At 35.8% G+C, this 11,877-nt stretch overlaps 1 protein-coding gene across 4 annotated transcripts in view; it reads right to left on the bottom strand.

Annotated features, from left to right (window-relative positions):
* Positions 1-11,877, bottom strand: part of Usp9x (ubiquitin specific peptidase 9 X-linked) — a 119,474-nt gene that overhangs the window by 34,668 nt on the left and 72,929 nt on the right. For 3 of the 4 annotated variants that reach the window (XM_029473258.1, XM_029473260.1, XM_029473259.1), the window contains 6 exons: positions 10,777-10,983; positions 9,891-10,027; positions 7,741-7,889; positions 3,083-3,170; positions 1,309-1,651; positions 101-196 (listed from right to left, as the gene is read on the bottom strand). In XM_029473258.1, coding sequence (XP_029329118.1) covers positions 101-196; positions 1,309-1,651; positions 3,083-3,170; positions 7,741-7,889; positions 9,891-10,027; positions 10,777-10,983 — 1,020 coding nt within the window. The remainder of the gene's footprint in view (positions 1-100; positions 197-1,308; positions 1,652-3,082; positions 3,171-7,740; positions 7,890-9,890; positions 10,028-10,776; positions 10,984-11,877) is intronic. The other variant, XM_029473261.1, reaches the window with a different exon arrangement.

The raw sequence follows: 11,877 nt of genomic DNA, 5'->3' as shown, positions 1-11,877 counted from the left end.
CCGCCTGCCTCTGCCTCCCAAGTGCTGGGATTAAAGGCATGCGCCGGCTAGCTTGTACGCCGGCTAGCTTGTACAAGTTTTAATGCACACTGATCCTCACCTGATTGACCTGCAGCCTTGGACCAAGGTTTGTGTATATCTCTTTAAGGAGATCAATAGCTCGGCAGGCAATATCATCATTACTCTGAATTACAACCTACATAAAAAAAAAATTAATGTTTCTCAAGAAATGTTTCATCGGGCATTTACATTCAAATCATATCCTTAGTTATTTTTAATACACTATTCAACAACATACTGGTTAAGTTGACTAAATGAGACAAACAGATCAAGGCATAAATGCAATTTTTAGAATTTACTACAAATAAAATATGGTTTTGACCAAAGTGTGAGGCTTTCAAGGAGGAATTTAAATTAGAAGAAAACGAGATGCTTTTTGAATATAGATTAGTATAAAAATTCTCCCTTCTCTCAGTTCTATAATATTTATAATCCACACCTATTTACATTGGTGGTTTTCAAACTATGTTCCACACTCTAGTGTTTAGATGAAATGTGTCAAGGCTGATCCCTGTAAAGAGGTTTAGAGAAAGCAAGATTAAGAAGCCTGGAGACAATGAACAAACAACACACAGGCTTCCTCTATACATGTTACATTATCATGTAAAGTTTGATTATTGCTATTATTATTTTTGGAAGTCAGGATCTTACACTCTATCTGTAACCTTAGGCTGACTTAGAACTATACTTTTCAAATATGTGGCACCTACTCATTTTATCTGAAGTGCAAATTTGGATTTAGAGAAGGGTTTGTAACATTAAAATATGTGCTGGAGACTGAACCTGGGGCTTAATGTACATTTAAGTATGCACTGCCTTTCAAGCCCTTCCACTGCTTATAAAACAGACAAATAAACACCCCAAAACTCCAAGCTTTACTTATTTGAAAAGTGTTAGGTACTCAAATACCACATGAAACACCTAGGTATATATACATAATTTGCAAATATTTAAAATAAGTTAAAAACAGAAGCAGTTTTAACCAGCCTAAGTTTTAAAGATAGAAGTATAAAATATCATAAAAGACACTTTAGCCTTCAATAGACCAACCTTATACTTTTTTAGATTTAAAAGAATGTTAAACAATGCTAGTAAGGAACACACAAACGTGAGATAAGGATAAAACCCAGACTCCTGAGACAAGCATCAGAGAACATATTTATAATTTATATGCCACATTTTTAGTTATAGTTACTTATTCATACAATATCAAGTACAATGTTGACAGAGCTCCTATTTTTGACTTACCCTCCAAAGATAGTCTAATCCTATCAATTCCAAATCATCCATCATGTAGGCTCTTCTTTTTGCTACTAGTTTTCCTTCTCGACAATTCACAGCTTTGAAGAATCTCTCAAAACATTTCATCCCATTTTCAGTTAACAGGGAAGGATCAAGCTGAAGCACATTACTTTCAAAGAAGTCCTTATTGATATCAGGATCTAAGTCTGGTTCATCTCCCATTAATTTGGAATACCACTTAAAACAGGCTTCACGATCACAAAGATAAACCGCATTCTCTGCTAAGCACTTCCATATTTGTTTTGCCTGTGGAGCACACAGCCACAGCTGGCCATCCTTCAATAAAAATCTTAAAAAAACATAAAAAAAAATAATTTATTTGACATATATCCTGAAATACAACCTACCTGTTTATGTATGAAATAATACCGATACCACAATTATATATATTGAACTTGTTTCTCAGTTTTTATCTGAATTCCAAGATAGCCAGGGCTACACAGGGAAAGCCTGTCTAGAAAAATCAAAGACAAACAAACTAAAACAAAGAAAAGAACAAACGAACAAACAAAGAAAGGAAGCCATTTGTACTGTTTACTGTAAAATATCTGACTCTTTCTTGTTAATCAAATAGGAGATAAAATAGAAAGTGTGTTAGCACAGGCTAAAATAATAAAAGAGGTACAAAAATAAGGTTCTTTTGTCTCTGGCTGAGCTTCTATTATTCCCAGGTAAGTAATTAAGTAACTAGCTTCTTCAATTCCAAACTATGGCAAAGGTGTGTGCACCATTTTCTAGTTCTAGTAAGCCGAAGGGATACAAAACAGGCCAATGTGAGGTCCTTCTACTTGGTTGAAAAGCATCAACTTTAAACAAGTGCCAATATTCTTAAAAAATGGGAATGTTTTTCTCAAGTTAAAAATCATAATACAATCCTATTTTCTCCCCAAAACAAAAGAGTTCAATAAAATTAAGTCAACAATTAAGGGGGGGGGGGAACACAAAAATATTCTCCAGGACCTGTATCATAGCAACAAATGCAATCAATTTTCAGAAGTACTGATACTTAGCACTTGTCTTGACTTTTTTTTTTTCTTTTGTCTGACTTATTATGTATGATGTACCTCGTTATAAACTTTTGAGCACAAGGGACTTTTCAAATCTTTAAAGGAATACTCACTAAAAGCTGATATAATGGAACAAATCTTTGAAGATTCCAATGTGGATTAATGAAAATACGCATTTTCCTCATCCTCTTAGAGACAATGCTATTAATAACCTGATTTCAAACTACCTTTGCCAGCCACTGTAGAACATGGTACTAAAGGACTCAGACCACTTTGGTCCAAAATAATTTTTCTCTCAATTGCTTAGTCCCGATGTGGTACTAATGATAGTATGGTTCTCCATCTGATTTGTATTAATGTATAAAAGATTGTCCTCTAGGGAGGAGGGATGAGATGAAGAACTCTAGGAGGGAGGACTGGGAGCAGGGTAGCGAGGTGGGGGGGGGGGGGAGTGTCAACATTTGGAATGTAAATAAAATAATCTAAAAAATTGTACTCTAAAAGTAAACATTTCCAGCATAAACAAATATGAGAACTCTATTCTACAGCTTTAAAAAAATAAGATGAATGTTATACAACCCAGTCACTAATTGTAAAGCATTCAGCAACAAAGGAAGCTGTGGCAAAGGGAAAAAAAAATCAACAAAGACAGCATATTCAGTCAATCAGTCAATATACTAGTCAGAGAGCAATACTAATTATATAAAACACACCTAAGAAAGTTAAGCCGTTCTTGGACTTCTTGAACATGACTATATCTACTTCCCAGTCTCACAGTTTGTGGGTCATAATCTTCATTGTCTGCAAATTAGGAAAAGATGCATTATATATATATGGATAATCATACCACTGCTGATTTCAACCAAGTAACTTGTCAGTTAAAAAAAAAAAAATCATTGATCTTCTATCATTATAAAAGGCAACTGCAAATCTACTAATAATTGGTACAATGATAATTGGTGCTTTCAAATCCATCTAATATCCTAATAAAATACACATTCCTTCTATACAACCCAAAGGAAATGGTCTATTAAATGTGCTACCAAAACTCTTTAGAACAATCCTTTTCCTACTTCATATACTAGGGTTATAAATTCTGAGCAAGAATATTAGAGAAGTATGCCCTGCTGGTGTCAGAAGGCACTTTGTGTCAATCCTCATGATGCTCACTTTGATTATATAGCTGATTTGATTGAAGCAGTTTTCCTAGGCTGTCAAGATGCCATTTTTGCCCCACTGGTTTTAGCAACCTGACCTAATCCATTCTGCGTTCAATTCTTAACACTTTGGACATAGAGCTTTGAAATAGTCCAATGAAACACAAATAGTAATCAAGAAAAGTCAAGAAATAAGACACTAGTTTTGTAATAAATGTGAAGTAGTAGTGCAAAATTTTAGTCTTCAGCAATGGGGAGGCAGAGGTGGAGGCTGGCAGATCTTTATGAGTCTGAGTTCAGTTGGTCAGGCAGGGATACACAAAAAGATCCTGTCTCAAAAACAAAACACCAAACAAATAAAAGCTGGTAATTTTACTGTAAAGAGCTCCAACAATTTTTTGATTAGGTAGCAAATAGGAAGACAACCACTCCTTGTCTATGTAGCAGGTATCCCATGGAGGAAATATATATATATATATATATGATCAATTCAGAAATCTTAGAAAATTGGTTGGCAGATAACCAACACAAAATCAGTTCAAGTATCAAGTTGTGAGATCCATTTTAGAATTCAGTGTGAAAAACTAAGCTGAGGTTGGGGAACTGGTTCATTTGGTAAGAAGCAAACTGCTCTTGTTGCTCTTGTAGGAGCTGGGTTCATTTCCCAGCATAACACAGAGTGTCTCAAACTGCAACTCCACTTCCAGGAGATCTGATGTACTCTTCTGACTACTTCATGAATATGGTATGTGTCTGTATGTCTCTCTCTATATATGTATACACTCACATATAATAAAATAAATACATCAAAATCAATTGAGTTCATCTGTTAATAAACTTTTGTTTTTTCAAGACAAGGTTTCTCTGTGTAGCCCTAGCTGTCCTGTGCAAACTAACAGAAATCTGCCTCCTGAGTGCTGAGATTAAAGATGTGTGCTCCCACTTCAAGCAAATAAACTATGTTCTAATCATCATCAACCTACCAATTTAAAATCTTCAGGTTTTTTAAGAAAGTTGTGTTACTATATGGACACACCGCTTTTTTGTTTGTTTTTTGAGACAAGGTTTCTCTGTATAGCTCTGGCTGTCCTGGAACTCATTCTGTACACCAGGATGGCCTAGAACTCAGAAATCCTCCTGCCTCTGCCTCCCAAGTGCTGGATTAAAGGCATGCGCCACCACTGCCAGGTGACATATCACTTTTTATTATTTCTATTTTTTGGCTATTATAACAAGTTTGCTATTAATGTTCAATTCCAAGTTTTTTAAAGTTTGTTTCCATTTTACTTGACTATGGACCATACTATGGTAAATTCTGTTTAATATTTATAAGAACTGCCAGTCTAACTAATAAATAAGCCCACAAGGAATGAAGATCCAATTTCTGAACACTCTCAACAATACCAAGTGTTGTCCTATATCACAATATACTTTCTTACCATGGTCTTGACTCACATTTTAAAAATTAGTGATATTGACCATCTTTTAAAGTTCTTACTAGCCACCTATAGTTTCTCTGAAGAAATTTCAACCTGTTCCATATCCAGCTCTGAGTTGGTGATGTAGCATAAATTTTGAGTCCTCAGTGAGACTAGGATCACAGAAGGGCTCTCATTTTGCCTTCTAGGTGGAAACTTATTTGCTATACCATTTCACTAGGTGACAGCAGTTAAAAGGGAGCTACAATTTTTAGACGTTCTTCACCCATCTCTTTGTAGACAATTTACTTGGCATGGAATGTTCTGGTTTCTTCAAATATAACTGTGGAAACTCTGTCTCTATGGCTTCTCTCCACCCTTTGAGCACAATATCTGTGTCACTACATAGGCATCAGAGGCAGATAGCACCCAGCTTTTCCAAGAATATTTCTGACTTAATATGTGCAGGGTTGAAAATAGGGCCATTTATTTCCCGTAGTATGGACCACTGGAGCCAGCTGTGGTACAGTAATTAGGACCTTAATGCTGGCTTAGAATGTTTGGAGTTAAGTTTCAACTTACATAGATACTGAGTGGGCAGGGTAATAAAGTCACATCTGCATATTTAAGAGGGCATCTGTTAACAAAGGACTAAGAATAAGAAGGCTAGCAGCTTGCCATGCAAGAAGCCAAGTGCAGTCCTAGACTAGGAGTTGTGTGGGGAGGAGGACTAGTCCTTAGTCAAACTACTGCAGAATAGTTTTCTCATGGTGAAGCTGACTGTAGAGACAAATGAACAAGTTGTGGCTCAACTGCTAATTTTGAGATTTAGATTTTCTTGTTATTAACTCCTTATAACAATTTCTAGGCACTTTAAATTTTATCTGTATTTTTATCCAGTTAAATGTTTTGTTAAGGTCCGCTGGGTCTTTTATTTTCCTTTATATGTGTTTATATGTTATTTATTCAATGCATATAGTTATTTTTATTATTTTGTTCTAGTTTTGGCCTATAAATGCCAAAATCCTTCATTCTTTCAACATAAACTTGATTCTACGATCACTTTCATACTTTTCCCATTAAGAAGTCCTTGCTCCAGGTCCCAAAGCAGCCATTTCTCCAGGTAGGTGGAAAATGCTAACAAACTAGTTAATACCATATTTTAAAACCCATATAGACCTTGTACTTCATGGCTGAGAACAAGGAAAAGCAATGAATGAGGTAAATCACTTTTCTAGTAAGTGTCAATTGAGGTCAGCAAAGTAATAATGCTACCAGTGAACTAAAGCCTCAGTGACAACTGAAAGGTGGTTTACACATTTTTTTGTCTATACAAAAAAAGTCCGTAAGATTGGTAGGCACCAGCACATGAAAGCACTAGCAGTCATAACACATAAGCAATATTGGTAAGAATTTCAATAAGTTCATTTTCCTTTAAGAAAGTTAATATAGAAGATGGTGCGGGGTATAGTGCTGTATATGCCTTTAATTCCAGTACTTGGAGGCAGAAGCAAACAGATTTCAGTGAGATCAAGGGCAGCTTTGTCTACAGCTTCAAGATGGAGGGATCTAGAAATTATCATCCTGAATGACATAACTCAGACCCAAAGGACATGTATGATACTAATAAGTGGATATTAGCCAAAAAATGTACAGAACCCAGGATACAGTCCACAGAACTCAAGAAGGTTAACAAGCTGAAGGGCCCAAGTGAGGACATCTCAACCCCACTTGGGAAGGAGAAGAAAGCAATCAAAGGAGGGGGAAGGGAGGGAGGCACCTGGGTGAGAAAGGGACAGGGAGAAGAGGGGATCATGATCAGGTATTGGGAGAGGGGAAAAGGACTGAAGCCCTAAGGGCCAGCAGAAAGAATTGAACAGGCCACACGGTGGGTGGAGGGGGATTTAGAATGTACCAGAGATCTGAGAGGTGAGAGACTCTCAAGACTCAAAGGGAGGGACCTCGGATCAAATGCCCTATAGTGAGGAGAGGAAACTTATAGAGCCCACCTCCAGTAGAAATGGCATCAAGTGAGGGATGGGGTTACCATCCTACAGTCAAAACCTCTAACCCAGAACTGTTCCTGTCTGAAAAAAATTACAGGGATGGAAATGGAGAGGAGCCTGAGGAAAAGAAGGTCCAGTGACAGGCCCAAAGTGGGATCCAGCTTAAAGGGAGGCCTGACACTATTACTGAGGCTATGGAGTGCTCACAAAAAGGGGCTTATCATGACTGTCCTCTGAAAGACCCAACAAGCAGCTGAAAGAGTCAGATGCAGATATTTACACTCAACCAATGGACAGAAGCTGCTAATCCCTGTGTATGAATTAGGGAAAAGCTTGAATGGAAAAAGCTAAGGAGGTGGTTAACAAGCTGTAGGAGGACCAGCAGTCTCAATTAGCCTGGAGCCCTGAGATCTCTCAGACACTGGACCACCAACCAGGCAGCATACTCCAGCTGATATGAGGCCCCCAACACATATACAGCAGAGGACTTCCGGGTCTGGGTTCAGTCAGAGAAGATGCACCTAACCCTCAAGAGACTGGAGGCCCCAGGGAGTGGGGAGGTCTGGTGGGTAGGGGATAGGAAGGATGGGGACATCCTCAGGGAGACCAGGTTAGGGGGTAGAGGAGGAGGTATGGAATATGAAACAGTCAAGGGGGTGAACTGGAAGGAGTATAGAGTCTAGAAAAAAAAAAAGATTAAATGAAATAAAAAATACAAATAATTGTCACTCCTAATAGAAAATGGCAATCACTGTTATTTCTCACAGTTCAATTATCTTACAATACATACCTCTGCCATACATTCTCATGCTTTCCATGTAAGTTGCAAGGTTTTCTGCTACCAAAGTAACTAGGGCATGATTGTGCTGAAGTTGATTGATTAAGTCATGGCGATAAAATACATGGGGACTTCGCTGACTTTGACTGAAACGAGAAGAGCTTAACAATATAATTAGGCAATTAAACTCTTGCAATCAACTGTTTATCACCACTAAATTATTATCTACTAATTAAAAACTCAAAAGCCAGCTTTACTCATTTACTTCCTTAATGACATTAAGCAATTTAAAAGAAATTATAGTGTTAAAAATTAAAAATGGTATTACTTGAAAAGCAAGAGTCAGTTGTATCTATTATAATATGGCAGTAGCAAAGCATTTTTATAAGAATACATGACTTTTTGAAAATTCCAAAAATCCAAACTTCTTTGTAGAACTAGCATTGCCAATTGCTGGCCAATGTTTTTTACTTTTTAATTATTAGTATTATTAGAAGCCAAACAGATGGCTTAGCAGGAAAAGGCACCTGCTGCCAGCTTGAAAACCTGAGTTTGATCCCCATTATTTTCATTTTCGAAGGTGAGAACATGTTGTTCTCTGACTGCCATACAAAACGAGCTCCTACCCCCCCACCCCAAAATAAAAATAAAAAGTAATAATATTTAAAAAACTACTAGCTGTTTAAGTTTTTCCCTGGGAACATTTGGTTTGCAGCCAAGTTGTTCTTGTCACACAACAAATTTCACAGTCAACTTTCATAGATAGTACAACTTTCATATTCTAGTATAGGCAAGGTCATTAATTTCTAGGAGTAGCTGAATACTATGTCTACCTGCAAGTTAATAGATTTCAGAAAGTGGCATATGTACTCTGGGCCAAACATACTCAAAATACATTACTTTGACAAACATTACCTTTTCCTCCATCTGCATCTATTATACAAGGAAACCATGATTATTTAGAGAATGCTCCCAAGATTGTATGATTGCATTGTTCACACTTCATTTATGAATATTAGTTCCACTACACTCAAGCTTTCTTTCATGCCACATAATTTTTCCTTTCTATGTCAACCATTCTAACTCATGCCCAGAAAATAAGAGGACAATTTGTACTTATAAACAGATTTTGGAACCTTAAAATAGTACATTTTTTTTTTTATCCATTAACTCGCTTTCTTTCTTTTAAAAGTATTTATTTTTATTACACGTATTAAGTGTCTGTGCACCATGTATATTCAGTATATACTGAGGCCAGAAGAGAGCATGGGATCTCCTAAAAATTGAATTACAAATAGTTGTGATCTGAAGTTTAGTCCTCTGGAAGACTACCTAAAATTCTTAAGCATTGTACCATTTTTTCAACACCTGATTTTTTTTGTTATTTATTTTTCATTTTGGGGGTTTCTTTGTTTTTTTTTTTTTCTTTCCATTTAAGATAGGGTTTCACTCTGTAGTCCTGGCTGGCCTATAACTAATTGTGTAAACCAGGTTGGTCTGGAAACCACAAAAATTTATCTACCTCTGATTCCAAAATGCTTAGATTAAGGGTGTGTACCACCATCCCTGGCCTAAAGTATACTTAAGAGATATTAAAAAATTCAGGGGCTAGAGAGATGGATCAGCAGTTAAGAGCATTGACTGCTCTTCTGAAAGTCCCGAGTTCAAATTCCAGCAACCACATGGTGGCTCACANCCATCTGTGATCAGATCTGATGCCTTCTTCTGGGGTGTCTGAAGACAACTACAGTGTACTTACATATAATAAATAAAATAAACCTTAAAAAAATAAAAAAATCCAGTGTTCTATCATTCCATCTACTATCATTTAAACCTCCATGCAATTTAATCTTCTAAACTAACTTTAAAAAATTAAAAAAACAATCTTTTTTTTTTTTTTTGGTGTGAAAACTACCACATGACACAGCATGAAACAGCAAGATCACCTAGATTTTATTACTGATCACTTAATCATGGCGTACTTTCCATATCAATGAAACAAAGGAGGTAGGAATGACAAAAGATTCTTTTGTTTCAAAAGGAACCCTTTTCTTCTTAGTTTCCTGGCACTCCATTAACTTTCTTTAAAATTTTCTTTTACAAATTGAAATTAACAAACCATAAATAAAAATATTTAAACTGTCTAGTTTTAAAAGTCTTACCTCAAATTTTGAGGTGCTTCACCAAACAAACTACAAATTTCTCTAATTTGTTTCAGTGCAGGAATGACCCATTTGTCATTTGTGCGAAGTTCTTCTATGAAGCGATCAATCCACTGGATCTTTTGGGTGTCCCGGTCCTTAAACAATTTCAGTGTTTTATTATATAGATCAATACTCAGGAGAATTCTAAGTCACAGTATTTAAAGATAAAATGTATATTATAAGGAAATTAAGCTAAAATCCAATAATCCATGGAATTATAAAGTCGGTTTTTCTTATAAGATTAACATAATAAATATACTGTAACTCTAAGAGTTTAATTTTTTTAAAAGCGCTCTAGGTATGTCTTAACTTCATATTTACTACCAAACTCTAAGAAGTAAAATCCTAAAATTTATCACATACATTCAGTAAAGTTTGATTATAATTTACTAGGTTTGAAATTTTGTTTTAACTTAAAGAGATTCTATCTCATAACAGAATCATGCATTAACATGCTAATGCAACACCCTGATATTATAATCTACTACCTAGAAAATTCTACTAATTGTTCTTTATCTTTTATGAGCAAAGAAAATATTTATTTCCAAAGTTTCTAACTCAGCTTTAATATTTTATGATCTAATTGATTCCTTTACCATACATTTGACAACATTATCACTAAATGGCCTATTGTTTGTACCTCCTCTTTCAGAGACTCAGATGGATCTTAAAACATTATTGTAGAGACCTAAGAAAGGCAGGCTTAAATAAACATCAATTCTTAAAATCATTAAAAAGATAATGCTAAAATAACCTAAAATTAATCATCCTGTACTTTAGCCATACTACCTAGTACTGTAGGGGCACAAAAGTAATACAACCAAGCCAAACACCACCTCCTTACCTGGGAGCAACTATAATCTAGTATTTTGATGTGAGCACTGAGAGCCAAATCCATGATATCTACAGGCACATCATCACTGTGAGCTAGATTCCACAGAAGGTTCAACACTTTATGTGCCATCACACCATCTTTATCATCTTCCGCAAGACGACGAATCAGCTCAAGGAGCTTTTCACGTTGCTTTTTACTTGCATTTGTCCAACTGGCCTAGAAAAACATTTAAATGAAATGAAAACCCTTATTTCATTTTCTCCTCTTCATTTTTAAGGTAGTGTGGTAGATCTCTCTTGAGTTTGAGGGCAACCTGGTGTACAGAGTGAGTTCCAAGCAGCCAAGGCTATACAGTGAGACGCTCCCCAACTATAAAAAAGTGCTTGTTATTTAGCAAGCTCTTGATAATCCAAAGGGGGAATCAATTAATCATTAAGGAACTAATTATTAAGGAAGTATCTAGAGATTATCCTGGGAGAAAGAGGACCCAAAGGATGTAATAATTGTTTTATATTTTTTCCTCTTTCAAGTCTGTCACTGGTCATATTTCACCACTATTTCAGGAATCACCTCAACATGAAGGATGAATGACTATTAACTTAAGGGCATTCACAATAACTGCTTACTACTGCTGTCTTTATGGGGAAAATGTATACAGCAAGTGTATCTTTGCATGTGTGAAATGTGTATGATGTAATTAAAAATGCAGAAAACATTCATTAATTTGTTCCCTTCAAAGAAGTAAAATTTTCAACAAGATATCTGATTTATAACTTTTAATGTGTTAAAACTGATCAGAGAAACTTAATGAAATATTGACTTTTAGGTTTTATACCTAGTGACTGACTTAATATGCCTGGGGTAGAGGTCATTTTTCCCCCTACTGTGAAGTATAAAATGGAAGATGTAAAGTGGTTTCATTTTAAGAGTACCCAGTGTAGGCATGTATGTAACCACTACCTACATTAAAAACCAATTGTAACAGATTCAATGCAATTCCCATCAAAATTCCAACTCAATTCTTCAACGAATTAAAAAGGGCAATCAGCAGATTCATCTGGAATAACAAAAAAACCTAGGATAGCAAAAACTCTTCTCAAGGATAAAAGA

The sequence above is a fragment of the Mus caroli genome, chromosome X (assembly GCF_900094665.2).
Source record: "Mus caroli chromosome X, CAROLI_EIJ_v1.1, whole genome shotgun sequence".
NCBI classification, from domain to species: domain Eukaryota; kingdom Metazoa; phylum Chordata; class Mammalia; order Rodentia; family Muridae; genus Mus; species Mus caroli.
The sequence above is the reverse complement of the archived record's forward strand: the minus strand, read 5'-3'. Positions and strand labels throughout refer to the sequence as shown.